This window comes from Exophiala dermatitidis (assembly GCF_000230625.1).
Source record: "Exophiala dermatitidis NIH/UT8656 unplaced genomic scaffold supercont1.2, whole genome shotgun sequence".
Classification (NCBI taxonomy): Eukaryota; Fungi; Ascomycota; class Eurotiomycetes; order Chaetothyriales; family Herpotrichiellaceae; genus Exophiala; species Exophiala dermatitidis.
This window is the reverse complement of record NW_008751647.1, coordinates 630,510-658,296: the sequence shown is the minus strand read 5'-3', so window position 1 is coordinate 658,296 and position 27,787 is coordinate 630,510. Positions and strand designations below refer to the sequence as shown.

Here is a 27,787-nt window from a genome sequence, read left to right as displayed (position 1 = left end):
ACGATTACTTCTGCCGCTGCGTTGCCATTGTTCTACGTGTTGATCTTTCCCTCATATGCAAGACAATGCCAATACTCCTTACGACGGTTAAGACGATGACTCTGCCTCGATGCTCTCGACACACCACCTTGATTCAAAATCTGCCATAAATAGAGACGACGAACATCCATTGCATGGGTAGCGCAGCGTGTAAGCGCCCGGGAAGCGGCACCACGGCAGACGAGCATCCAACCACACTTCATCATTTGCCCTGTTCGTCCATCCTCGCATCGCTCCCTGCCAACCATCGTGGATCTGCCTCTGTCTTGTGCGAACACGTCTCGGCGCTACTGAGTCGAGATTGCAGCTAGAGCCTATCTTTCTGCGCGTCTCGCTGCAACTACTGGTTGCTTCGGAGGTTTACATTGGTCGGGCCCAGCATCCCTCAGAAGTGAATGCCCCGATTCTGAATTCCAGGCCAACTTCACAGCCCGTCAGCCCAATTGCGCGAGCTTGAGATGTATCGCTTCCCACACCTGAAGGACAAGATGTGTGTGACACTGACGGTGCCGCTGAACAATGCCCCTCGGGGTCTTGACCAGCGCCAAAGGTTTGTCTGCTCGTCTTCGCGGCGCTTCTGAGACTTTCATCTCTTGTCAACCTGCGTGAGTGCGTGTGTCGTGAAGACTTCCACTTCTGCTTTCAGCCGTTACTATTCCATCCGAACCTCATCCTCATCGTTGCTGCAGTTGCTGGTCGCCGTCAGCCTTTCCCTCGTTTCAATCTTCTTATCGCAATTGTTCTTCAGCAGGTGTCCGTTGATCGGCGCCCGCCTAGAAATACTAATCTCAGTGTGATATCTATCCATTTAGACCTATGCCTCTGGAAGGCAGTCGACCGATGAACGATTGACTCGAAAGCGCTGGAAGCTTGGACAGACTATACGCCTACAAAATTTGATCTCGCGAGGCTGGCCCTGGCAAACAATAATGAGCGTCCTGCCATCAACCGCTTACGCAGCTCCACCACGGCTGGGCCGTGGTCGGCAGCTTAATACCATTGTGGAAGAGAAGGAGGATGCAAGTCAAGGGGTCAAGAGTGACAGTGAGGGCGATGGAAGCGACTCGACCTCGACCGTGATCGGGTATCCGGCGACATGGAATCCACAGCTCTACACGGCCGCGCCGCCGCGCAAGAGTTCACTGGCAACGACCACTACGGTTGCCGATTCACCTGTATCTTCTTGCCCGTCATCTCCCCTCCCAAGCAGCGCTGGGGAAGGCCACAGAAAACCCGCCTCGGTCCGCAGTTCTTACAGCAGTGATTCTTCCGGGACCGTCTTCAGCGATGACGGATCCCTCTCGAGCGATCCCACGAGCTTTGCTTCCGAGTCCAGCCGGAACAGTTGTGGCAGCAACAGATCAGGTCGCAACAGATACCCTGCTCTGCTGATTCCCAGGGGTTCCTGGGGTGCTCTTCAAGGTAGTAGTCCTGTCAAGGAAATCGGCCTGGGCATGTCTCCAGCGACGAAGATCCGGCTGTCTCCAGGAGCCCTCTCCGCGCTTCCTCGCTGTGTCCCAGAGGCAAGTGCACCGCCTTCTCTGGGCGACAGCAACAGTACGACATCAGATTTTCCAGATCATCAAGGAATCAGTGCGCCGGTCACTCCGGAGATCAAACAGTTGGAGATCGATCACAGCGAGAGCTGGGGCGGGCCAGCCCCAGTCAATTTACTCACGCAACACCTCGAAATCGCCCTTGGCGACGACCATAGTGTGATTCTCTCGCCGGCCGAGGCCCATTCTGCCAATGCAAGTTCTTCCAGTATCATGTCTCCCGTGTGGACCGATATGGTGGTCAACTTCCCCCAGGTGCCTGGCGCCACGCCTCAAGATCGATCACCATTGATGCCCACGATGGACGAGATCAAGAAGCTTGACGAGGTGAACCTCCGATCGAATGGATCTGATCAGGGGGTCAGACTTCCGCCCGACGCTTTGCGAACACTGCAGCGGCTCACTACGCATCAAAGAAGCCCTGATGAAATTTCGTTCATGTCCGGCGGGTCCCGTCCTTCCAAACGGTCCGGCACAAAAGAAGAAATGCGACAACTCACTGACCCTTCCCCGGTCAGCAGACCCCGTAGCGCAGAAGGCCAGACTCCAATATCCGACTACAGCTTCTCGCAACTGAGCATTCCATCTCCCGGAGGCTTCTTTTCCTCCTTGCGCAGTGGCGCGCGACACACTTGGTGCCTCAACAAGTCAAAAGAGTCCAGCGTCCCAAACACTGCTACGGCAGAAAAGTTCTACAATCGACCCTGGGACACTCCAAGTCCAGAGGAAGCCACCGATAGCAATGTCGTCGAAACCGTTTTGGCGATCGAAGACACAAACATGACGGAAGGTCCTCCAACGGCCCGACAAGCCACTTTTACTCAAGTAGGAGCATCACGCCCTGAACCGAAGAGAGCACATTCGCCGTCCGAGGATTCTGATCTTTACGGACCCGGTCCGGATCCCGGTCCGGATGTTGGTGTCAAGACTGAGACCGTGCTGGTTGGCTTCGAGTACGACGAGAAATATCAAGAAGAGCTCAAGGCGGCCGCCAACCAGAACATTGACCGAACAGGTTCATGGCTCGCAGCACAGACGGGATATCTATCCACCCTTCTTGGATTCGAGCCTGATTTCGGACCTCATACTGAACCTGTGCCACCGGAAGAGTCTGCCGATCAGCAGAATGTCAAGGCATCAGATTCAGCCGCAGCCGTGGCTGAGGTAGTACAACCCGCCAGCACAGCACAGGAAGTCAAGCCGACCGACACCTCAACCTCAGCGATCATTGACGGGCCCGAACTCGAAAGTCCAGGCAGCGAGCCCGAAGCCAAAGAACCAGTCTTTCTGACAGCATTCCAATACCTGCTCAGCAATCGAAAGCGACGGGACGCATTCATCCAAGCCGGTCCCCGCCTCGAAGCCATTCAAGCAGCCCGAGTAGCCATCCCCGAAGAACACGTCAAGAACATCTTCGGACAGCATGTTCTCGTCGAGCCAGTGCGACCAAAATACGCCGGACCCTTCAATCAGAATCCCCGGGCTACAGGGGTATTTGAGCGTACAGCGGAGCAAATCGCATACAAGACGGCAGAAAAACAACAATTAGCTTTGGCATCCATTGAGCCATGCAACTGGCAGATTGAGGCCTTGAAAGCCATCTACCGAGGCCGTCTCTTGGCCTCTGCAGCAGCATGTCACCGCCTGACCACAAAATCCACCATACCACTAGACGACCCATCATGCGTGGGCAATAAGAGATTACGAATCCTCGATTTCGGAGGCTCATCCACCGCCTCATGGGCATGGCACGCAGCTCTAGAATGGCCCAATGTCAAAGTGTACACCGTCATAACCAAAGAGCAAGCGACGTGGCAGCGACCAGCCGGGCAAATCAAGCCCGAAGGTCCGCAAAACCATCGGACCGTATCTGTGCCGCATTTGTGGCAATTGCCGTTCCGCAACGGCCATTTCGACGTCATCTCGGCACGTTCCTTGCACGCTCTTTTGCGACATAATCCCGTCCCCGGGGTGCCGGAGATCGATGAATGGGATTTAGCTCTGCGCGAGTGTCTGAGAGTGCTCAAACCAGGCGGGTATCTAGACTATGTGGTCATGGACTCTGCAATCGCACATGCTGGACCTTGTGGATCAAAACTTTCCGACGAGTTTGGATCGGAATTGCGTCGGCGCGGCTACGAGCGAGAAGCAGGTCGGAGCTTTCTGCGCCGTCTGAAGAAGGAAGGGTACGTTGGTGTCAAAAGGGCTTGGATGTTTCTGCCCATGGGTCGTCGGCCGCGGCCCCAGGAAGATGCAGATCAGCATGTTCATGGATATACGGGTGGTTGGCAGTCGTGGCGTCAGGGTGCTAAGCCCTTTGTGCCCACGCCCAGACCGATCAGTGAAGTGTCGACGATCAGCAAAATTGTCAAGCAGTATATGGATGTTGAGGCCGTTCAGGGTCCGGTGGGCTCGACGCAGGACGTGGCGGATTTGACGGGCTTGTTGGGCGCCAGAATGTACGAGGAGTGGTTGGTCAGAGTTAGGGCTGAGGCTGGGATTGCTAGACATAAGTGGTTGGACGGCGTGGATGAGGTTATTGAGGAAGGGAGGGAGAAGGGGTCGGGGTGGATGGTTCTTGTGGGATGGGCTCGGAAGCCGAAGCCGAAGGTTGAGCCGAAGGTCGAACCGAAGGTGAGACTGGAGGCGAGACAGGAGGCAAGACCAGAGGTGAAAACGGAGATGAGACCGAAGGTGAGACCCGAGGTGAGACCCGAGGTGAACCGGGAGGCAAGACCAGAGGTGAAATCGGGGGTGAGACTGCAGGTGAAACCGAACTCGAAACCCAAGTCGGTGAGTAAGGACAGGAACAACGACAGGGATATGGATGAGCAGAAATACAAGTTGGTCAACAGACTCGATCGCGCCGAGATCAGTGTAGCGTTGGGAATGGAAACTTTTGATGGACACGCGGAAGAGGCCAAGATCATGTTTTCCGATGATGGCGAGTACGACGAGGCCCAACAAGAGATGGGCACGATTCCTATGGTCATTCAAGGTTGAGTATCTTTAGGTACCTAGGTATATATACATATATACAGATATACATATCTATTTTATGTGTCTCTCTAAATGAAATGGTGAATTGATTCAAGGGAAGGGGAAAAAACAATCTATCTGTTATTTAGTTGGCACTTATCCTGAGTTCCTTAGGTACCGAGTTACTATTATGCACACTATTTCGTCTGTAGCCTAATCTGAGTGGTTACAGGTACCTATACTAGCTACAGTAATACAGTACAGTACAGTACGTGCCACATAGTACCTAGGTAGGTACCTTACCTAGGTAAACGAGGCTGAACTGCGCCAGGGGACGACCAAAAGCAAAAGCAAACAAACAAGGCTGTGGATGGATGAGTGAGGCTATGCTTGAGCAAGGTGAAAAGGTGACGGGGGACCTTTATTATCATCATCAGTACAGTCGCGCCATACGATCGATATGTGAGATTCCCCCCAACTCCCCCCTTTATAAAAAAAAAGGGAGGTCTTCCCAGCGGCCAGCCTCAGCACCAAAGTGATGTTACTGATGTATCATATTCATGGCCCGGGACAGTAAGTACCGACTCGACTCGACTCGGCTCCTGCAAAACAGACAGCAAAGGAGGGGAGGGGAAATATTGGAAGGTACAGTAATTTGTCATTATAGAATAGATACAGTCCTTATTCATTCTTCTTTTTCGGGACAATCTTTCTCCTCGACGAACAGTGACGAGGCTTGACTTTGCTGAGAGAGATTATATATATACATATGTGTGTACTGCACAGCCTACAGGAGAATTTTTGCCAGTGACTCACGCGTGATGCCAGCCCAAAACGCCTTTGTTTTGTGGTTTTTCATTCCCCATCACCGCTCGTCTTTTGTTTTACAGACTTCATCCTTGCTGTCTCCCTCTCTTTATCGCTTTTTCCTTTCCGCTTTTCCTTCGCTTTCCTTTCGCTTTCCTTTTCAATTCTTTTCAATCCAAATCAATGATGTTCCACCGACCCCTCCAACTCCTTCTTTTCCACCCCCTTTTCCGCATCACTACCACCCAACACCCGTCCCTCCAGATGCGCAGCGATTTCAAAAAGCCTCTCCTTCTCCTCATGCGCAGCGGTATCCTTAAACACGACATCCATATCCTCGAGACTCTTCCCTCGTGTCTCAGGCACAAACAACAACGTAAAGCCCACGGCCAACAAACAAAAGGCCGCAAAGAAGATATACGTGCCCCACTTCATAGTATCCAACATATCCGGCGTCACGAGTCCAATGATGAAATTACACATCCAAGTCGTACTGGTCGTGATAGACATTGCCTTGGATCGGGTACCCAGGGTGAAAATCTCAGACGGCAACACCCACCCGATCGGCGCGAACGAGTAACTGAAGTTGATGTCGTAAATATAGATGAATGCAATGCCCGTCCAGCCCGCTGCTTTGTGGGAGACCAATGAATCGCCGTATCCGCCGATGATGCCGCCGACAATAACCAACGAGACAAATGTGCCGATGCCGCCGCAGACCAACAAGGGGCGACGGCCGACTTTGTCGATCAAGAACAAAGCGGGGAGTGTTGATAAAGTGTTGACGATGCCGTAAACGCCAGTCGCTAAAAGGGAGGTGGTGTTGCCGGATAGACCGAGTTGGCCGAAAATGGTGGGGGCGTAGTAGATCATGGCGTTGCAGCCCATCTGTGACACATAAGTTAGTGATTTGTGTCGAAGTTTCACATGAAAAGAGTTAGCAGCAGATAAACGACAAAAACAGACAAAAAAAATAACCAGTCGTTGGCGAAAAACGATATCGCCGCGGGTAAACTTACAAATTGCTGGAAAAACATAATACAGCATCCCACCGCCAGACGATGAAACGCCGGACGAGTCGACACCAAATCGAAATACTGAGCAAAGACAAGTGAAAGGCCAGATTTGCCAGGATATTTGTCACGAACAAAACTCTCTTCGAACAAAACCTCTGCTTTGATGGCCAGAAACTCGGTGCGCAGCATTTCAGTGTCGATGTGAAGACGTCGGACTTTGGACAGCGAAGCGAGCGCTGCCTCGTCGCGGCCCCGGGACAACAGGTATCGAGGAGACTCTGGAAACGCCAGCATTCCAATTCCCAAAATCAACGCTGGGACAATCTGGAGCGCGAATGGGATTCTCCACGACGCCTCGGATTGTCCGGTGCAGCCGTGGGGACCGACGTCGTGGCGAGGGTCGAAGGTCGGGTCGGACGCGGTTCCGCCGCTGTAAGGAATATCGGGAGCGCATCGCGTGCCGCCAATATAGTGGGTACCGTATTCGAGCCAGTAACTGACAAGGATACCGAGTGTGATGTTGACTATTGTTCATCCAAAGCTGTTAGCTGGGCCAAATCTAACCGCGACTGGGGGCACCAAGTTTTTCACTTACGTTGCTGCAGAACAACTAATGTCCCCCGGATGCCCGGTACAGACACTTCAGACATGTACATGGGGACAATCATGGTGAGCATTCCCACGGCAACTCCGGCAATGGCGCGACCTTAGACATGGAACGTTAGTGGTGAAGCTGTGATGGACGGCCAGTATATGGAATTGTATTGTTTCTTACCAACAAAGAGCATTGGAATAGTCATGCCACCAGCCTGAATGGCTGAGCCAATGGTGAAGACAACAACGGCCATGATGATGGACCATTTACGCCCGAAAGCCTCGGCAATGGGAGCGTTGATCAAAGACCCAAACCAGGCGGCTATAGCAGTGTTAGACCGGAGAATATCATTTCCTCTGGTAGCGGCAGCTTACCCAACAACAGTGTCGACACAAACCAGCCCTTGAAACCGCTATCCAAATAGATGTGAGGGAATCGGGCGGCGAACGACTCCATGGTGAGCACATCGGAGACAACACCTTGGTCATAGCCGAACAGAAAGCCACCTAGCGAAGCGAACTAGAATTACCAAGTCAGTCGGTGAACGGAGGCAGAACAAGTCGAGACAACACATACGGAGGCCAGACCCAGCACATAAGGGTTCTCACGCAAGAGCGTGCTGACACTCTTTTTCGGGGCGGCATAGAGTTCATGTCCATGCTCATGCTCCTCGTGGGAGGTGTGTTCGTGTTCACTACTGTTGTGCAACATCTTATCTGTTTTGCAAGTATTCAACGATGGGCTGGGTTACTGCTGCAAATAGTCGGCCAACCCCGGAAATCACACGAGTAGCATGGAGGACTTTATATCTCTTCCCAGATCTGTGGGGTACATGGTGAAAAGACCTGGTGTATATTTGCGGAGGCACTGTAACCTCCGGCCGGAGCACAGTGCTCCATCGAGGCGGCAGCGAGGTTACAGTCGATGAAGTGCGTGACCGGAGTGATGGCGCCAGTGGATCTTGGATCTCAACTTCCCAGGCGCATAATGGACCCTGCGTGGAGCCGGTGGTGAAGATCTTCACCAACCACAATCAAATGCTTGTATGGTTGATACCCAAATCGGAATTGGTTCGGGAAAAGTTGCGTATATGAGATTGGGCAACTCATAGAGAAGGCTGAACGGGTCATGTGATGCTCTCCCGCCCGGAGCATAGTGCACCGATCTCTAACCATCCCATCTTGTGGTGGAGAATCGCATATGCGTGGTACTGTTGTTGTATGCTCACGCCATGTGGTTGCCTCCGCATTATCCCTCTCCGCTACTATGTTTCCTGTGTGGTGTTCCTGGAGAGCGGGAAAGCGGCATTCGACCGCGTTTGAATATTCCTAGCCAAAGAAACACGTTTTGTACCACGCGCCACTAGGACGACTGCTTCTGGTAGTGTCCCACTGCAAATGGTCCGGACTTCACCCCTGTCCACTGACTTCTGGCCATCGGAAGACTGCACTCCTGATCTCGTTGACCTCGCCGGACATATGATCCTTGTGATGTTGTAACTGGGCCAGTCTTCGCTAACTAGGAGAGACCAACTCAAAACATGACTCCTGTGACTATGCACTCTGTTAAAAGAGGTGTCGCCTGCTTCACGCGACAGTGAGCTGATCAAATATGCCCTGACGACAGAGCTGAACGGGAAATGCGTAGTGTCGGAGGATATTCTGTCTCAAATGGCGAACAAGCCACAGAATTGATTCTGGCATTTGATCATAATGTACAAAAGCTATACCACTTTTTCAGGAATGCGCAACGAGGTCGTTACATCGTAATGGTGTTTATGACTGTTGACCAATTGACCTAGGTAACCCAACCAAAATCTGGCCAGCCAAACGAAGAAAGCGGATCTGACGAATCGAGCGGCCACAGGGAGAAGTCGGTTGCACCTTCATCGAACTGCTGGCCGGCAGGCATGCCGAAAAGAGCCGTCGGTTCAGGAAGGATCTGGCCAATTACTTCCAGTGCTCGCACTGCCAATGGGTTGTCAATAAAAGTCGTTCTCAGCAACAACCGGGTTGTCTCGATATCTCCTCTCAAGTTCGTTGCTTCAGGCGAGTGCGGATCGGCCCGGATACACACGCAGGGAATGAGAGCAGCATGAAACAAGAAATACCTGAAGTCCACTTGTAAGCCATTTGGACACAAAAAGGGGATTGCGACCACATACAAACAATACCAGCCAGCGAGCCTGGTAGGCGGGTATTGGTCGACATATTCCTTCACCGATTCGATTGTCAAGTGAGCGCTGGTCAGACATATCTGTCTACATTCTTCCTCCTCCGCGGTTGGCATGGCAGAATGCCGAGGATCAAGCCTTTCTATAGCGCAGCGCAGCAGGATGGGTCTGAACACAATGATCTTGAGGTTCCAGAAACGCCACCATAGCCGTGAGCGAGCAAGGAGATACCATGGTTCTAGTATCGTTGGCTTCTGGCTGGGTTGAAAGTATGGGGCAACTTTGGAAGCCCATGTCTCCAACATCTTGTTGAAGGTCAGTGCTTCTCCGGCGGAAAGAGGAGTCGCCCGGAGTAGTCGATTGGAAAGGTTGTTGGCGAGCAAGTGCAGTTCGGATTGAACACGTAGACCGGAATAGATCGTCGGCTCCGGCAGCTCTGCTGGTCTCTCGGTGGTATATGGCGTGAGAAGCTAGCATGGTTAGTCTGTTCCAGTGACAAACTCGAGACGACTTACTCCATCGTGAACATTCAAAACGTGCATAACGTCAATGGCCTCTTTCTCAGGCAAAAGAACGGTCCTCCCAAATGTGACGGAAGCACCACTGTCGAAAATGAACAGGCCCCACCAGACCCGTCTTCGCATTTCGCGCTGGAGGAGACTGATGTTCCATCCAGGTAGTTCTCGATGTAGTCCAAGACTCAATGCCATCCGGACGGCCACTCCGAGATAATTCCAGCCGGTGTTCGGCTTGTTGCGCTTCTGCACAAAGTTGCTGATGAGGACGAGTGCTTGTACGAGGGACAAGCTGGCGGTCTCAAAGATGGATTGGTCCTGCCAGAACGAGCTGGCTTTGCGATAGAAGAATTCCTCCAGCTCGGCATGACCGGTGCCCAGGTTCCAGGCGCCCAGGGCGAGGATGGTATAATATAACATGTTCCAAGCCTGGCCCTTTGGTTTGGGGATCAGTTCGGAATATTGCGCCCGGAATGTGGCCTCATGCACGAATGGGTACGAAGTATGGTAGAAAGTGAAGTATGCATCGAGCATCTGACCGATCAGTTGATGAGACACGAAGGAATCGGGCAGCTGCACCAGGCTAGGCCGTTTTCCATGTACGTCCAACAGGCGGCGGACATCCCGAGGGGAAGTCGGATGCTTGGGAGATCCATTTGTCCAATGGAGAATAGACCGAAGAAAGACGACGCCAGAAGTTGACCCTTTGTCAATATGAGCATTGGATAAGAACAACTGATGGGAATAAACCACATACCTAGATAGCCGACGCCCTCTGGCTCAACCGACAACGCCGCCATGCCATCTGCTATGTCATCAATGTCGGACGCCTGCTCTTTCCAGTCGAACCCGTCGGCTTCATCAGGCAATGCTTCCGACAGTTCCTCCGCCCGCGTGCTACTGCTAGTGAGCGGTGATGCCGGAAGGTCCAGCAACTTGTCGTAGGCCGGGGATTCGAGCGGCGGAACACTGCTCGACCCCAGAGCACTCTCGAGATCAACATCAGGATGCATTTGAGCGAAGAGCGTTTCCAGTTTCTGAAGACGGCGCTCAACGCTCGTCAGGTAACTGTCATGATCCGTTAGACAGGACATACTCCGCATCAAGGAAAACAGAACCCTTACGCTCGTGTCAGGGGAGAACGAATCGGCCGGCCGCTGTACCGGCATTCTCTGCCGTTGGCCAGGCATGTCTTGCACGCCGGACGGTCTTTGGAACACTATTGAAGTCAGTCTATGATTTCCAGATACCTCGTTGTTCGAAAGTACCTTCTCTTTTCGGGTTCGACAGAAATCACACTAAAAGATGGTCAGCACTTGACTGGCGGATGAACAACTAGGGAATGAACAGACGGCGAGTCCAGTCGCGCTACTAGTAGATTTCCGATCCATCACGGCCCGTGGATGTGTAGATTAATGTAATATAATGAGACAGGCTGCATCAGCCCGGAAGAAATGAAGGTATTGACATCGAAGATAATACAACATAACACGAAAGAGGTTCCTGGAGCGAACGTGGAGTATCAAGATGGTGGCACGTTGCATTCTCTTTTCGGTAAAAGCCTCAAGGCAGATCGATGCCAAGGCACATCATGTGATCAGGCTGCTCCAATCATCATGATGGGCAGGGGCGACCGTCTCATTCGTTTGTAAAGGGGCGGCAACTTCAGAAAACCAGTGCTGATTTACAACGTAGAGGAATCTCGACGACAGACCATTCCAGTGAGTGTACTACTATCAGGAGAGTCGACAAAAGTCACAATACTAGCCAAGTCCAGCCACCGTATGGTGCGCATGGCTTACAAGTCACACGTCTAGACCAGAAGGCACATACTGCCATGATCGTCGTCTTGTCCAGATGCAGGTCGCAGTGCATTGTGTGCGTGTCTGCATTGTATTCGCTAAACTGAGGATCCCCAGCCTTACATGCTGGCCTGGCTCTATCCAGCACCAGTTAAACACGAATTTCATGTCCTCCGTATCTGGCCTGACGCCATGCCCGACCATTGGGTCGGACTCATGTCAAGTATGATGAAGGGTAGTCAGGAAGTGATTTCTCCACGCATGATTCATTTGCAGCAACCCGTCCGCCACGCCGGGCCCTTGAAAGCGCAAAAAGCAAGCATCATCCCGCAAAAGTCATGTCTTTTCCGCCACACAAAAAAAGAAACTCCAGCTCAGTCCCGATTGCCGCATGTGCAATGCATGCGGTGAGAAAACAGTCAAGCTATTAAAGACAGGGAGCAGAAGAGTAGCCAATTTCCCCATTGCACATTGAGCGCAGGGAAATCAGGGTCCAACGAGAAATCGATGAAGCCACGTGAGGATGTTTTACATGATGATAGACGGCACTGCAGGTGACATTAGCATGAAACTCTGGTATACATTCATCGCAATTGACTCACCCTCAACGTTGGCCTTGATGCTCTTGTGGGGGAGGACGCTTCCACCGTTGACGTAGATTTCGTCGCCAATCGAGACATCATCGCCGAGAACCGTCACGTTTTCCAGACGAGCCCAGCGGCCGACAGTTGATCGCCATCCTGTATGGCCATTAGTATACAAACCGGCACTGCTCCTCAAGCCGTAACTCACCAACAATGGCCGACTTGACCCAGGCATGATCCTTAACCTTGCTGTCCTCCAAAAGCACACATCGCTGGAGTCGGACGCCATCGCCGACCACGCAGCCCGGTCCAATGGTGACGTTAGGTCCAATGCGGCAGTTCTTGCCAATTTTGGCCGTGGGGTCGACCAGAACGTTTCCGCCGTAGACGTAAGGCTCGGTGTTGGGCACGAGCGCCTTTGGGTTGTGCTTGGCCAGGGAAGACAGGTACAAGCAAGTGCCGCTCAAGAAATCCTTGGGCTGACCGACATCCATCCAGAATCCCTCGAGGTCGAACGAGTGCAGTTGGCCGTCCTTGCAGATTGCCGGGAAGGTCTCTTGCTCGATGGACGTGGGTCGTAGTTCGATTCTCTTCAAGATGGACGGGTTGAAAATGTAGATGCCGGCGTTGATGCGGTTGCCGACGAATTCGACGGGCTTCTCGACGAAACGGTCGATGCGAGACGGGTGGTTGGGCTTGTGGACAATGACACCGTATTTGCTGGGCTCTTCCACCTTGGTGACGACGATGGTGCCCTCATCGCCGTGGGAAGCGTGGAACTCGGCCAATTGCTTGAAGGGGTATTCGCAAATGACATCCGAGTTGAGGACAAAGAACGGCTTGTCGTCCTTGCCCAGGATCTTCTCTGCCAACTTCAGGGGGCCGGCAGTTCCCAGGGGTTCCGTCTCGACGGAAAATGTGATTTTGACGTTGTACATCTCCTCGTATTTCTTCAGCGCACCGGTCATGACATCTGGGCGGTAGTTGACGGCAAGGACGATATCGGTGACGCCGGCTGCCGCGAGAGCCTCGACCTGGTGCAGGATCATAGGACGGTTGGCGAACTCAACCAGGGGTTTGGGAAGGGTCAGGGTCAGAGGTCGCAGTCTGGTGCCGAAGCCACCGACACTGGAGGATGGTTAGTTGTGCACAACCACACAAAAAGTCGTCAGAGCATACAGAATAAGGGCTATTGTCGCGAGTTAGTATCTTGTCCATGGCTCAAAAGATTGGGATCTGTAGTGTGACTTACCCTTCATCTTGCAGGGTCACGAATAGCAAAGTGCAAACTATGTGAGTTGCGCGAGAGGTGTGTTGTTGGAAAAGAGTAAACAGGTTGGTGAAACGAATGAAATGTAGCTTCAAGACTACCAGTGCCAATGATTACTTTGAGTGAGAGTAAAGTGTCGCAGGGGGTCAAAGAGCAGAAAGGAAGAGCCGAGTCGAGACGTGGCCGGATGGAGCAGGAATATAAAGTAAGGTGAAGGTGTTATTTCAGTCTGAGCCACTTGCGCAGGCACAGCACACGCATCGTCGCAGTTTGTTTCTTTTAGCAAAATAACAGTTCCAACTCTAGTTCCAAGGGGGTGTGGCACAGCACAGCACTGTAGCAATACATCAATACTACAATTCACGGCCACTACAACGGCAGCGTGTCTGTCTGCCTGTCTGTCTGTCGATGGAGTGACAGCCAGAGTTCGAGACGCTGCAATCAGTCAATCATGCATTCAGCCCGCCCGTCACCAGTCAGACCCGGATGTATTGTTAGTCCTACATATAGGAGTATTTCCAACAAATAGCCTCCACGGATACGCGGATTGAGTTGACTCGGAGGCTGAATGAAGCCGTTCGTGGCTCTGGTACTGTGCCATTGTACCACAACCGACTGTAGCCACGCTGTTCCTTTTCCTTTTCGCATCCCTCCACCAGCCCCAGTTTATTTTATTTCAAGCTATTTAGCACCCTTCAAGTTACGCGTGACAATTTTATCGATAGCGACTCCGCGGCCCGCAGCCCTTTTGTCGAGTGAGATGGTGCTATTTGTTCCGCCCGAGTCCACTGTCCATCCACTTCCGCATCCACCCGTCGCGTCCTTCAGTTCGAGGCTGGAGCTGGAGTTCAAGTTTCCCCCTTTTTCTCTCAGCCCACCTAACACTGATTTTCAGGTTCCAGCAATCACAGGCACCCCCAAACACTAAAAAGGTTGTTCGGCTTGGGAGCCGTTATTGTTCTGGATGTCCCACACGGCCTCGAGTCCAGTTCCAGCTCCTGGTTTCAGGGGTATCGTAGCTCAAGGGGTGCGTCCAGACAAACAGACAGATCTGCCTTCAGTCAGCCATTATTGCATCTCCAACTGAACAGTAGAAGTAGCTGTACTCAGAGACATGTACTGTAGCGACCGTGTCTATTTTAAGGCTGACCTAAAGCCTTTCTCAGCTCAGCTACAACAATAATAATAATAATATGCACTTCCTTACCTCGACGGCTGAGCCACACTTGAACGGCACTACCAGTTGTACTCTCCTTCTGCTGTCACCCCTTTTTTGCCGCTCACTTTGCCAGAATCAGCAACGGCCGTCTGTCACGTCCGTGTCACGACACCGTGTCACAGTCCTTCCGACATAGACACACTCCTGCAATGTCCCACTTGGAACTGAACGACATTCACAGACTTTGGGATGTACCATTTCCTGTTCTCCCTTTCTTGGTCGATGGTTTTGTTATGACCGTTGGGGACTCTTCGCTTAAGTAATACTAGTAGTAGTAGTAGTAGTATTATTCTACATACCTACATACTATATATAACAATGAGGAAAATGTTCATGCCCATTTATTATTAACCAGCCAACTACGGTGCAATCCATGCTTTGTGCACAGTCTCTCACCCGCCATGCCATGCCATGCCATGCTTGTCAAGTAATTAAATCTCGGATCAAATTCGACCAGATGAAAAAAGGAAAAAAAGGAAAACCGCTGCTGTTTGTCCCATGAAAAAGGTGGCTAATAGGTAGATGCTGGTATACAATAATACAATCCTTCGCAGGACAAAAGGGCTGGAAAGGGATAGATAGGAGTGGTTCTCGTGTCGCTGACCCATGGCATCTGTTCTTTCTCCGTTGTCCAGGCTTCCTGCTTCTGTACCTTCTGTACTGCGTCGATCCTGGCTCGGTAGTTTGAGCTCCAGCGCCAATTCGTTCCAAATATGTGATAAATCGCGTAGTATGGAAGCTCCGCAAGAGCACGCCTTACGGCCAAATTCAAAGCACCAATGTACTTCAGTAAGTTCAAGTTCGGGAAAGAAATCCCAGGCCATGGCACAGCATAATGACAGAACATCATTTTCGCGTTGTCGAGGCCAGCCGATGTTGAATGCGAAAATTCTAGGTCGGCGTCGACCCGGCTCACTCTCATCCACTGCATTATTATTGGGAGTCGTCAGGCAGGAAACCGTAATCGCGTCTTAAACGAGAGCCTCCCCGCCGCCCTTTTCCAGATCCTCCTCCCTCCCGATCGCCCACAAACTCCAACAACCAATCCCGCACTTTCTTGACCTTCAGAATCTGGGGATCACGGCTCGACGCTGTCCGAAGATTCGACGCCGAATAGATGCCGCCTAGATCATCATCATCCACTTTCTTCCGGAACAACAGATCGACCTTGGTCACGTCGCCTTTCAAACTCTGGCCGTGCACTTTGCCCCGGAACGAACTCAACGCGACATTCTGTAGTAACACAACGTCTCGGGGTCTCAGGGTACGCAGATTCCGGCGCAGTAAGCTCCGTGAGCCTTCAGGCGCCGATTTTGCTCCGTCCTTCCAATTCACCCGCATCTCCCGCGGCAGCCACATGCTGATGCTGAACCCGGTCTTGGTGTCGTCGCCCACCACCATTTCCACAAGGTCTGTCTCGCGTGGCTTGCCGTACTTAGTCCCTGTGATGACCGTCCGCGGTGGAGCAATGGACAGAATCCCAACAATCAGATTCACCGTCATGGTCTGCGGCTCGATTGATGACAGGTATCGTGCGTTGGGAATGTCTTCCAGATCGCTGAGATGTTTCGGTCTCGGTGCCTGGCTCAACCGCCTCTGAGAGGGCGTCCGAATGATGCCTCCACCAGATCCCGGCGTCTGGGGAAACATTTCGTCGTTACTTTCATATGTAGGAGTTCCAGGTGTGTAGTCGGAAAATCCCGACAGTTGCGACGAAGGAATGGCTTCATAAATGGCAAACGAGTGATCATAGTAGTCCGACAAGGCCTCCGATGTCGTGTCGGCCGACGCCCCCGACGGTTGCGATTGCGATTCGTCCCCGCTGACATCGCTGCCGGGTGTCTGCGTACCCACGTAGTCGTCGGCGGAGAAAAACTCGGCCCCGCCACGGTCGAGCTCATCGGCAAGCGGAGGGGCATCGATTTCGAGTTTGGGCAGGACCGGTCGCATCTGAAGTCGTTGAGTGGTCACCTGTCGCCATTGCGCGCCGAAGGCCTTGGACGACGCTGACGACGAAGGTGGCGCAAGCGACTCGACATGCATCGATTCTGGCAAAAGTGACTTTTCGCTCCAGTCGAGCTTGGTGGACTCTGGAGCGCCTGCCAGGATGATCATGCGCGTCATGTAAGTCTCGGATTGAGCTGGCTCGTTCCAAAATAATGATTCCCAGCCTTGCGTCCGAGAGCTGGCGCTTCTAGAGTTACCGTCTTAAGCCAAAAAAAAAGAGACCTTCAGCTCGATTAAATCCCACCCAGATTTTCGAGACCTTCGAGCAAAAAGGTCGTAGATCTCAATTCAAGCTGACGGTAAAATTCAAGCGGAACTGACGGATGGCAGGAGGGCTTTGTACTCCCGACCCTCCACTCTGTGAAGCTGTAAGATGCAAGAACACAGGTCTTCTCGTTGGGCAAGGGGCAAGCAAACGAGCTATGCCATGCCTTTCAGTGAAGCTCTGGCGTCAAATCAGTGCGGTGAGATGTGAGCGGCCGACCAAGTCACACGGCGAAGCTTGAAGAAACGTGTCCCCGGATCCCGGGTCAAGCCAGCTTGGCTGGGGGTATAAAACCAAGTTTATGCTGGCCCGGAAGAATGGATATCGTGTCTTCTGGTGATTCGACGCGGATGATTGACTAGAAGATGCTACAGCAACAGGCAGAAGCCGGTGACGGTGAGAGGACTCGGAAGAGGTGGAATGTGGATTGATGTGATGGTGATCGATGCTGCCTTGGATTGAAGTGGAATGGTTTCGATCATTCTCAGGGACATAGATGATCCAAGTTATTGTAGGCAGCATCCACGGCGCCGGCGGCAACAGAAAAAGCATTGGGGGACATCATGCCTGATCCGGCTAGCGGCGCGCGTTTACCCCAGACAAAAAATCAACGTAAATCTTGAATCTGCCCAGTGCGGGAAATTATCCGAGGCTCGTATGCCGTATCAGTCACGCTTTAGAGCCACTTTGGTCGTTAGCCTCGCTTCGTTCCGGCCAGCTTGTGCATAAGATATATTTGTGATAGCATGATTGGTTTACATGGTCTTTTAGTGGCCGAATGTGTCCACTATAACTCCCCGGACTTTATGCAACACGCTAGCACTGCATGAAGTCACACCGCTTCCAGTGTTGAAGTTCCGGGGGATTCGGATACGGACCTGGGGCGTGGACCGGATGCACTGGCAGACGTGACGACGGGAGACGTGGCGAACCACACGCAGGTGCCCAACAAAACACCGAGGTGCCCTGGTAGGTAAGCAAATCTCAAGGTCGAAACCTGTCTTGTGGAATGACTGAATGCTTTGGGTTCGGAGATGAGGTTCTTAGGTTGATGAGTGTCACTACTATTAGTCTAATCCCTCTCCAGGCTATGTCACTCGCCATGCCTGAAACCGGTCGTCTATCTGATGTTCCTAACTTACTGCGTGTGCTCCTGCTCACCTTTCACAGGGTTGTATGTCTATATACCCCAGCTCATCTGTATAGGTGGCCCACCGCGAGGCTATGCCTTCTATGGAGAGTTTTTTGCCTCCGTCTATTCCCCTTCGTTTTCTATGTTTCCGCCCACGCCAGTATGCAGAACGCCTCGCTCTTCAGGACATCAAAAGCCCATTCATGCAAAGACGCAAAACCGTCTCCAAACCAAAAAGATCAGAACTCCATGTAAGACTCCGGGTCAACTGACCTTGACGTCTCGATTGCCAATGTTTCTCTCGACATCATCGCCCAGCGCTTCGGCCTTACCCATCTTTTCGCGTTTATAGTTATCCTCATCCTTGCCGGCGTAAAGGACATCTTTTCGCCACACGGCGCGCACAAAATTGCACAAGACGTACAAGTACACAATGATAAGACATGCCGTCATGACCGAACCAACCCACATGACCGCCTGGCTCTGCAGGGACTTGCCGATATTAATAGTGGCCAGCGTGAAGCCGACATTCGGAAAGACAAACGCCCACCAGTTCATCCGGAACCGAAACGTCTTCCAAACGGCCAGACAGCTGACGACGCTGATGGAGAAAAACCACAGCGACAAACTCCAGATAAACACGGCCGTCATTAGTGCGAGCACCCGCACCACCTGGGCAGTGATGGCATCGGGACCGAAATAGTCGTATCCACCGGGCCATTGGTCAGCAAGCCCAATGATGGCCAGCGTGGTGAAGCTCGGTGGCCCCACGGCGATGAACATCCCCGGCCGGGATTCGGGCGACGGGAACCCGTACTGGATCATACGCCGCGCGTAGCTGGCATACATGAAACAGGACACGCACATGCCCAACCCCTGTGCAGTAAGACCGGCGAAGAGCATTGGCATCGCGTGTTGGCGCGGTTGGAATTCAATTCCGGAACTGGCGATCGTCCCGCTCAGCATGAACGGGAACATGGGCAGATCCCATGCAGGCGTCATGTCTTGGATCTTGAGCCGTGGATTAGTAAAAAGCATCGAATATGCCCCGACCGCCACCACGAATGTAGTGGATACATAGATCCAGAATAGCACCCGATACACCACGACCAGCCAGGGGCCACAGTGCGGGATGCCGTAGTGTGCCATGCATGCGATGATGCTTGCCATGGCGAGGAATGCCGTGCCAAAGTATAGCGATTCCGTCGGATGGACGAGGCTGGAGATCAGTGCGTGCGGCCATTTGCTGAACCGGTAGGTTATCGCGGCAACGGTGAGGATGAAGATGCAGAGGTCGAATATGTAGATGATGGTGCCGATTGTTTCAAGGCCCCGGAAACTGTGTGGTTGGTTCTGTGGTGATAGTAGGAGGGCAATGCCCCCCGTTGCCATGGGGAAGGTGAACCATGCCTGTGGACGTGTCAGATCTAGAACAACCTCTGTGAAATACGAAAGAGAGATGATTGAATGAATGATGGACCGGGCATAAAGGTTGCTCGCTGACTTTACTCACCCATGTTAGATGTCTCAATCGTTGAAGACCAGCCTCCACGAAGGGCGGCGGCGGGTCAGATGTGCCATCTCGTTCGATCACGATCATATTGCCATTGTTCAAGTTGTTTTGTTCATTTTCATTAGCATTGATACGTCCGTTGATCCGGGACATAGTCGTTGTTTTAAAATATCTGAGGAAGATCGGGTGAGGTTGCCCTGGACTATTTGATTGGCGGATGGCGGAGGCCGCAAATCTCGTGCCTCTCAGACAAGCACGAGGCGGTGCTGCGATGATGTGATTCGACCGCGATAAGCACTCAGCCACTGTACCAACAAGTCATCGAACAGTATCGAGAGAGACCATTGATGGTGAACCCTCCGGCGGTAAAGACTGGAAAGAATGATCAAGAACAAGCAGGCAGTGATTGTTGCTATCAATGGTTCCGATCAGGCTGCCGGAGGTTTGATGGAATCCTTGACAGGAACAGTGACAGACCCGGTTTGGTTCCGCGTGGTATATTTGGTGTAGAGAGTGTCTGGTAGGATTTTCAGGCGCAATCAACGAGAGTTCTATGGACAAGAGAGTCGTTCGAAAGGATGCGTTCAAAGAGAACACCCTCTGTGGTGAAATTCAGCCATAGTGTCGCTGATTTTTCGTGCTGGTCGATGTTACGCTCCCTGTTACAGTTCTGAGATGGGATCAGGCGATGTTCTGGACTTCTCATCTCGTGATTGGCCACCGTCCCACTTCGAATTCATCCCGGTCTCCTTCCTATACGAGGCCTATGTCTACCTTATTGTTCCCATTTATTTAGTGTGCACCTATCATCTTCCTTTCTACTACATGCATAATGGAGCCCATTGGTATTGATGACGAGGAAGGAGATGACATTCCACAACTGCTATATTCAGACATCAGCGGATGGGATCCCCGGGCTGTTGTTTGTGTATACCTTCATCAGGTTTCACGCACGGGTGTGACCGGACTTATTGATAGTGGTGTTGCTTTTCAAGAACCTTGCAAGCCATCCTTCTCAGCATGTTTATCAGTGTTGCATTAAATGTCACGCCTACGCCGCCCATGAGTAGTACCACTGATCTTCATGATATCTGACATATCTCTGGGTATCGCCATCAAAAACCAAACGCCGCCCACTATGCAATCCATAGGAGATCCTCCTTGACGTGCCGGATAGTATATACAGACGCCTTTTCTCGTGGAAAATATATATGATCCCTCCACAAAATGATCTATCACCGCTTGACCGTGAACTCCTTTCGTCGGTGGCGACGAGGCGGTCTCGGTACGAACGCTGCATTGTTGAACTGGCTGCCCACCGTGAATGTATCCTTCTCCTGCAACGTCTGTTTTGGGCCTTGCCACTTCAGATTTGACGCACCTCGAGAGTATCCTTCTGGCAGTGAGCCTGACATGGACAATTCAATCTCTACGTCTTCGTCCGACAGCTTGAACGCTTTGAAAAGCGGCCGGGCCCACTGCAGAAGTTGGTCCAGTTCCTGGCGGGTCTCCCGCGATGGTTTTGGACTTGCAAATCTTTCTGCAAGGGCAGCCCTCACAATAATCTGAATAGTGCGCACGTTGGGGACCACGATAGGTGATGGCGAGGGCCTTTCGGCGACCGTGTCCGGTTGTTCGAAAGGAATATAGCCGTCGTGCGTTGCTGCGACCACCGAGGGCCTCTGTCCTTTTGGAAGACTGCCTGAAGCTTCAGGTAATCCACCAGCTACAGACCCGACGGCCATTTGTCCGTCCAAGACCGTGCCAACGGCTGGTATAGCACAAAATGTTTCCCATAAGAGCTTGCCCGCCAAAGCTCCTCTCGTGTCAACTACTGCAGAGAGCAAGATATTGAAGGTGTCGGCGGCCAGTAGAGGTTCATTGCTGAAAGGGAAGCGGCGTCTGACTGCGGCGGGCACAGCTTGTATTAAGCTTCCTGACATACTCTCTATGAATCGCAACAATAGTCCGGTTTGTCGTCTGAATGCTGCCTTTTGATCGATCCTGAAGGCGCCAGAAGAATCATAACGCCCTTCAAGTATGTCTTTCAGGAGTGTGGTGGCCTGGCTGGGATGGCCGTCAGGTGTATGATCGGCTGGTTCGGCTTCTAGCCGTAGGATCGTGGCTGCAAGATGGGCAACCATGCTCGGGCTGTAGCCACCGCCTTCCGCTCCCTTCAATTCTCGAAGCAGAAACAAAGCAGTGTCCCAGTCCCGCCAAACAATCAGGGTGTTGACCAGAGCTCTTAACAGATTCACAGGTGGCCTTCTGCTTGAGCCCTTCCGGGCAAGGAGAATTGACTGAACAAGGGAACGATCGTCCCGGGCCGCAGCATAACGACAAAGGGCAATGGCTATCGAAGGTTGGCGATATGCAGATGGCGGTATCAGAGGTCCGTCAACATCCTCGGAGAAAAGCATCCAATCCCCCAGGCCGAACAGCTTGGCATCAGCCACCAGCTTCAAGAAGGGTGCCAGCTTGTACATGGGAAGCTGGCCGTGCGTATTGGTATAATCGATTTGGCCTCTCAATCTGGATGAGAAAAATCCAGACCGGGGAGGACCCATAGCAAGAAATTCGCCAATGGTTTTCAATTTGCTGTGGTCCACCAGCTTTTGAATATCGGTGAATGTGTCGACTGCTTTGCTAACAAGATTAGAATCGATGTAGACCTGCAGCGCCTGGTGGAGAACTGCCGCTTGCAATTCCGAATGCTCGATAACTGCATCAAAATCAAAGGCAGCTGCGGATGATGGCCGCACTTTGCCCAAGTCTGGTGTTTTCACAAGCGATACCATCGACGCCCAGTCTCGAAGTGTATCAAGTTGGCCTCGGTTGCGGACTGCCTCGGTTTGGAGGAACCGGACAGTCAGGTAATCCAAGTACGCAGGTGTTAATTCGTGCCGCCCAAGAAATGACAATAATTGCCCGATTTCACTCATAACAGTATCAACAGACACCCCAGGCTGAGCAGATCCTGCATCAAGACTGTTGATCAAGGACTCGACCAGCGCAAGCACAACCTCAGCACTTACAGTCCTAGGTGGCACATCGACAAGGGGCTTGTCACCACTGTAGGCTTCCCTCTGACCAACGGGACCTCCATGCTGGCGCTTGGCCCTGTCCCAGTCGACCTTTGGACTTTCCTGGTCTATGCCCTGACTACCGGTCCAGTGGACAGGAGACCACTTGTCCTCTGTCTCTTGTTGCAAGGCATTGACGATGCGAGTGCCAGCCGAGATGAATCCGCCTTCGACACAACACCAAAGGAGAAACTCCAACCATACCTCTGGGCCAAGCTCTCTGACCTTGAGGCGAAAGCGGCCTCCAGGAGGATGGTGGGAGACGTCCCGAAAAGATCTGCCCTCCTGCAAAGCCCGGGCGATAGCCTCATCCTGCTGTGACCGCCAGACCGCGTCTGACAGAGTTGACAGAATCCTCGCACTCAAGAGATTGAGAATAGGTGGTCTCCGGACAGTTGTAGTTCCTGCTGGCAGTGCATGGGTGTAGACACTCGGCGGTATCAGGTCCAGATTATGCACGCGGGCAAGGATCTGATACACGGTATTCATAATCGCCTTAGCTTCCTCGGGAGGGCGCCTGGTGGACGCTAATACAAGCTTAGCAAGGAAAGGCCAGAGATGTTGCAATATTCTTTCACGCTCAATCTCATCGAAGCTACTCCGATATGTCCGTGACAGCGCCCTGAACGCTCCTTTTCCAACATGCGAGTCATGGTCGAGCTCGATAGGCTGCCTCGAGATTTTAAAGAGAGAAGCGGCTGGCCAGATGATGTTGGACGGTAGCTGCTCTTCGGCAGGTACAGGGGAAACACCCCCGAACGGCTTCAGCAGCACGTCTACCAGATGCAACACCGCCTTGTACCGGCGCTCGTTTAGCACAAGATGGCTGAGAGAGTCGACACCATGGGTTGTCCTAGCCTCTATGAGCACATCTAGTAGCTTCTTGAAATCCGAGTTGCCATTCAATGTATTCGCACATTCAGATGGGTCGATTCGGCAGAGCTCCGCAGGTAGAAACTGTTCCAACAAGGCCACACAATGTTCTGCATGTTCGCTCTGAGCACGATTTGAGTCTAAGTTATCTTGGGGACGCGCCTGGTGTTCGATCTCATCGGCCGGCTTTGGCGATGAGTTGTCCAGGTACAAAGTCGTGGAGACATTCTGGACGGCGCTTGGGCGAGAGGACAAGCATCGTCGATAGAAATATGCGAAGTCATGTCGGTCAGGCGGACTCGAGGGTGAGAGAGTCCTGTGGAATCGGCCAGGCGGAGAAGAAAATCGTAGTGCAAGCCGGTAGCGCTGCCAGTATCTTTTCAGCTGGGCATGCTCAAAGCATCTGCGCATGACCTGGAGGATACTCGTGGTGAGAAGGGCATTTGAAGGACGGCATCAGAGGAAGCAAAGAGCAGTTCTAAGGGTAGAACATTGCCACACAAGTTGACCGGTACACAGAAACACAGAAACAGGAGACCAAGACGTCCCTTCGGCCTTCGATGATGCTGACACTTTTTTTGTGGTCGCAGGTCGCGACGAACTTGGGGTTCAAATTGCGCGCGAGTCACTTTTCCATGCCGAAGCTTAACTTGGCACTCCGGCGGACCACTTTGCTAAACCCGCAATATCCAGGAGGTCAGCCTTACAGCCATGACTGACTGGGCCAACAGACCACCAAAGGTAGGTTATGGCCGCGGGGGGTTTGATGTCAGCTCATCATGCGATATTTCGTGTACTGAGCGCCCGAACTAGCAAGGTTAACTCATTAACAAAACATGACATTAGTCGCCGGATGAGCTTGTTAACGTAACTGGTCCTCAATCGTTCGAACGGGGCTTATGTAATCCTCCACCCCCGGAACACGCACCTACCTGGTACTTACCTAACCGTGCACTCCGACGAGTGCTGACGGAGTGCACGGTTACTGTCTGCAGTGTGACATGAAGCGGCCGGAATTCCACCACTGCAGCGGAACCCGAAGGGCTATAACAACCAGCAGCCCCGCTGTAACTTACCATACACTTCCACTCCCACCACCGGGTAGATCATACGTCCAAACACATCTATTCTATACCATTTACCAACCGCCTACATTCTCGTCTTCCCCAGTGAACTGCGAACGCAAAGCAAGGAACCGAGAATAGAACTGTCGTCATCGTCATATCACATCCTCCTACCGTCAAAATGAGCGGAATCATCCCTCCAGGTGTGCATCCCACCCCAATCGAACTGTTGAACTCGCACTGCATACTGTACCTCTCTCACTACATCCCCAAGCCGAACAAGCTTCCAGAGCACCGCATCACAAACCTTTAAACACCTAAATACCACTACTAGTACCGCTCGCTAACACAGAAATACCATCAAACAGAGCTCGAAGCATACAATGAAAAGATGCGAGAATCATTGTACGTGTGCTCCCGTCCCCCCCAGAAACACCCTCAAACTCACAAACCGTCTAATCTAGTTACGCCCTCGCCACTCCTCTCAACATCTCCATCTTCCTCATCATCATGACCCTTCTCTACCTCCGACTACGACCCAGCGAGCCGCCCAAGCTGCCCCAGGGCCCGAAACCCATCGTCTTCCAGACCTTCACCCCGCGCACACTGCTCAAATACAACGGACAGGACAATAGTCCCGTCTACCTGGCTGTTCGGGGTAAAGTCTACGACGTCAGCAGTGGACGCAACTTCTACGGACCGGGAGGTCCCTATGAGAACTTCGCCGGCCGGGACGCCACGAGGGGTTTGGCTTGTCAGAGCTTCGATGAGGAAATGTTGACAAAGGACCTCGATGGGCCGCTGGATGATTGTGCCGATCTTACACCCGAACAACTTGAAAACCTCCAGGGTTGGATCGAACGATTCGATGAGAAGGTGAGCATGCATTATTGGACTCTTCCCAACTTTGTTTGGATGCTGCAATCACTTCTTAGATTGCTAAACATATGTGCTGACTGGCGGAAAATAGTATCTGGTCGTGGGTAAATTGGTGCCTTTCAAGAAGACAGACTTCCATTAGCCGTTGTGACTGCCGCCTTTACTCTGAGCGTAGTATAGCAAAATGTGGACAGCCAGACAGGGAGTCATAACCTCCCGCTAGTAAATAGGTACTGTTGTTACAAGCATGCTTTTTGGAATTCGTGCTATTGCTATCGTGAATTAAGCTCTAGAGATACAGATCGTTAAGCTGCCCTCAGGCAATCCATGGCACGAATGCCCACTGATCACACCAACTCCACCCTGTGCGTCACACTCGTTCGAGTTCCGCTACCTTCCGGGGTATCATTCGTTCCGTGATGCGTTCACAACTCATTCTTGGCGCTAGAGGCACTCTTGGAAGCAGAGGATGCACTCTTGGAGGCGGCGCTAGAGGCAGCGCTGGAGGCGGACGATGCGCTCTTGGACGCAGCACTGGAGGCGGACGAGGCACTCTTGGAGGCGGTCTTGGAAGCGTCGCTGGCTACGGAGCTTCCAGAGGCAGAGACGGTGGCGGAGGCTGAAGAAGCACTGCCCTGAATCTGGCCAAGGAACCATTGAAGACCATTCTTGATGCGTTCAACGATGGTCTCCGAGGGCGAAGACGTGCCGTAGCGGAAGTAGTTGGCTTGTTTCTTGGCCTCGGCTCGGAGCTCGTTGGTTGTTGAGCCTTGATAGTTCGGGATGCCGTAGCTGTCAAGGTAGTCCTTCAAGTCACTGTCGGACCAAGTGTCGAAAGCGGTATCCTTCGCAGCACCGGTCTGTTTGGCAAGGTAGCTGGTCACCGAGGCGTAGCCGGTGCCGCCGGATTTGGAAGCGGAGGCATAAGAATCTTGGACTTGCTTCAGCAGCTCTTGACGGTTTTGCTCAGCCTTCTTGCTCACTTTCTTGCCGTGCGCTCTGAGGTAGTTCTTAAGGTTGTCTAGCGTCCAGGTATCGAAAGTCCAAGCAGACCATCCGGTTGCAGCCTTGTGCTTGTTCAGTCGCACCTGAGCCAGAAGCTCATCACGCTTGCTACCCTGAGGGACAGGAACTCCCCGCGCGTCAAGGTAAGCTTTGAGGCGAGATTCGGACCAGGATTCGATAGCCTTGTTGAACGCATCCTCGGCCTTGAGTGCGGCATCATCAGTAGCTTTGGCAAACTCGTTCCCAGCCGAAGATGTGGCAGCACCATAGGCAGAAGCAGCAGATCCAGAAACGTGTCCAGAGATAGAGGACGCCGACTTCTCGGCCTGCTTACGATGCTTCCGTGCCAAGGCAATCAACTCATTCTTCTTGCTGCCTTGCGGGACAGGGACACCGTGGGAATCGAGGAACTCTTTCAATTGGCTGTCAGACCAAGCGTCGAAGAGAGCGTCGCTAAGGCTAGCTTGAGCACTTGCGGCAGACTTGCTGGCTTGAGAGATTCCACTCGAGTAAGAGGCGCTCGCCGCAGATGCAGCATTGGAGGCGTTGAGAGAAGCTTGACGGGCATGGCGACGAACTTGTGCTATGAGCTTGTCACGGGTGGTGGGCTGCGGAGCCGGAATGCCACGTTCGTCAAGCCATTCTTTGAGATCAGACTCAGACCATGTCGAATAGAGCCAATCACCGGGGTACGAGGCATATTCTCCAAGCTTCTTAGCAAGGGTGTCATAGTTCTGGCGAGCGGTGGTCAAAAGACTGTCTCGAGTACGTGGTTGAGGAGCGGGAATTTTGTGGTAGTCAAGGAAGGCTTTCAGCGAGGACTCGGACCAGCTAAGGATTGTTAGTGTATGCAGGCCATATAATTTCATGACAAGCTTACCTGTCGAAGATCCAGTCTTTGACGCTGCCGTAGTGGTCGGCTGTCTTGTCGCCAGCTGTAGATACCGGCTGAACCACTTTGGCCTGCCAGTTCTCCTTGACGAGGTTTTCCAGGTCTTTCCTATCAGCGGGGCTGGGATAAGGTACATCGTGGTCGGAGAGCCAACGCTCGAGCTCGGTCTCGTGCCATTTGTTGTACGCTGGAATTTCAAGTCAGCTTCGGTTGAGATCATGATGAAACATTGGCTACATACCGGCTTTGCCAAACCAAGTACTGGCGACGGCCTCGGTCGAAGCGAGGGCAACGACAAGGAGTTTGAGGGATAGCTTCATCGTCACTAATGCTTGATGAGAACCACTAGTGAGGAAGGAAACAGTTTGGATGAAAAAGTTTGGGAAAAGAGGATGAGGTCAAGAAGAGATGTAGTTGTAAAGCAGTGAGGGCAGCGACTGTTTGTGCTAGGCCAGTTGACGTCACAGTTGTTTTCAGGTTTACACGGTGCTGCGGCTGGTAGTGATGCAGTGCCAGTGC

At 52.4% G+C, this 27,787-nt stretch overlaps 9 protein-coding genes across 9 annotated transcripts; 2 read left to right on the top strand and 7 right to left on the bottom strand.

The window, feature by feature from the left end:
- The first annotated feature begins 66 nt into the window (after window positions 1–66).
- HMPREF1120_01744 (uncharacterized protein) lies at window positions 67–4,690 on the top strand. The gene has a single exon (XM_009155768.1). The coding sequence runs from the start codon at window positions 969–971 to the stop codon at window positions 4,596–4,598; it is 3,630 nt and encodes a 1,209-aa protein (XP_009154016.1). The 5' UTR covers window positions 67–968; the 3' UTR covers window positions 4,599–4,690.
- An 871-nt stretch (window positions 4,691–5,561) lies between these two features.
- HMPREF1120_01743 (MFS transporter, SP family, sugar:H+ symporter) lies at window positions 5,562–7,582 on the bottom strand (the record flags this gene model as incomplete). Its single annotated transcript, XM_009155767.1, has 5 exons — window positions 7,367–7,582; window positions 7,173–7,313; window positions 6,993–7,103; window positions 6,401–6,921; window positions 5,562–6,269 (listed from the first exon to the last, which is right to left on the bottom strand). Exons 1-5 carry the CDS (start codon window positions 7,446–7,448, stop codon window positions 5,562–5,564), a joined length of 1,563 nt encoding a protein of 520 aa, XP_009154015.1. The 5' UTR covers window positions 7,449–7,582.
- Window positions 7,583–8,789: 1,207 nt separating this feature from the next.
- Window positions 8,790–10,870, bottom strand: HMPREF1120_01742 (transcriptional regulatory protein GAL4; the record flags this gene model as incomplete). The annotated part of the gene is made up of 3 exons (XM_009155766.1): window positions 8,790–9,635; window positions 9,681–10,384; window positions 10,438–10,870. 3 exons carry the CDS (start codon window positions 10,868–10,870, stop codon window positions 8,790–8,792), a joined length of 1,983 nt encoding a protein of 660 aa, XP_009154014.1.
- A 1,140-nt stretch (window positions 10,871–12,010) lies between these two features.
- HMPREF1120_01741 (mannose-1-phosphate guanyltransferase) lies at window positions 12,011–13,325 on the bottom strand (the record flags this gene model as incomplete). The annotated part of the gene is made up of 4 exons (XM_009155765.1): window positions 12,011–12,222; window positions 12,275–13,194; window positions 13,246–13,255; window positions 13,319–13,325. The coding sequence occupies 4 exons, from the start codon at window positions 13,323–13,325 to the stop codon at window positions 12,011–12,013; spliced, it is 1,149 nt and encodes a 382-aa protein (XP_009154013.1).
- A 2,163-nt stretch (window positions 13,326–15,488) lies between these two features.
- On the bottom strand, window positions 15,489–16,679 carry HMPREF1120_01740 (uncharacterized protein; the record flags this gene model as incomplete). The annotated part of the gene is made up of 1 exon (XM_009155764.1): window positions 15,489–16,679. One exon carries the CDS (start codon window positions 16,677–16,679, stop codon window positions 15,489–15,491), a length of 1,191 nt encoding a protein of 396 aa, XP_009154012.1.
- Window positions 16,680–18,223: 1,544 nt separating this feature from the next.
- HMPREF1120_01739 (uncharacterized protein) lies at window positions 18,224–19,351 on the bottom strand (the record flags this gene model as incomplete). The annotated part of the gene is made up of 1 exon (XM_009155763.1): window positions 18,224–19,351. The coding sequence occupies one exon, from the start codon at window positions 19,349–19,351 to the stop codon at window positions 18,224–18,226; it is 1,128 nt and encodes a 375-aa protein (XP_009154011.1).
- A 1,356-nt stretch (window positions 19,352–20,707) lies between these two features.
- HMPREF1120_01738 (uncharacterized protein) lies at window positions 20,708–23,839 on the bottom strand (the record flags this gene model as incomplete). The annotated part of the gene is made up of 1 exon (XM_009155762.1): window positions 20,708–23,839. One exon carries the CDS (start codon window positions 23,837–23,839, stop codon window positions 20,708–20,710), a length of 3,132 nt encoding a protein of 1,043 aa, XP_009154010.1.
- A 361-nt stretch (window positions 23,840–24,200) lies between these two features.
- Window positions 24,201–25,909, top strand: HMPREF1120_01737 (dihydrofolate reductase). Its single transcript, XM_009155761.1, has 4 exons — window positions 24,201–24,695; window positions 24,861–24,897; window positions 24,957–25,368; window positions 25,463–25,909. The coding sequence occupies exons 1-4, from the start codon at window positions 24,674–24,676 to the stop codon at window positions 25,511–25,513; spliced, it is 522 nt and encodes a 173-aa protein (XP_009154009.1). The 5' UTR covers window positions 24,201–24,673; the 3' UTR covers window positions 25,514–25,909.
- On the bottom strand, window positions 25,797–27,588 carry HMPREF1120_01736 (uncharacterized protein; the record flags this gene model as incomplete). Its single annotated transcript, XM_009155760.1, has 3 exons — window positions 25,797–27,207; window positions 27,257–27,455; window positions 27,510–27,588. 3 exons carry the CDS (start codon window positions 27,586–27,588, stop codon window positions 25,797–25,799), a joined length of 1,689 nt encoding a protein of 562 aa, XP_009154008.1.
- Window positions 27,589–27,787: the final 199 nt, after the last annotated feature.

Coding starts and splice junctions, on each gene's coding strand:
- HMPREF1120_01737 (XM_009155761.1), top strand. CDS start 24,674: ATGAGCGGAATCATCCCTCCAG. Junction 24,898..24,956: donor GAAAAGATGCGAGAATCATT/GTACGTGTGCTC, acceptor CGTCTAATCTAG/TTACGCCCTCGCCACTCCTC. Junction 25,369..25,462: donor TCGAACGATTCGATGAGAAG/GTGAGCATGCAT, acceptor GGCGGAAAATAG/TATCTGGTCGTGGGTAAATT.
- HMPREF1120_01744 (XM_009155768.1), top strand. CDS start 969: ATGAGCGTCCTGCCATCAACCGCTTACGCAGCTCCACCACGGCTGGGC.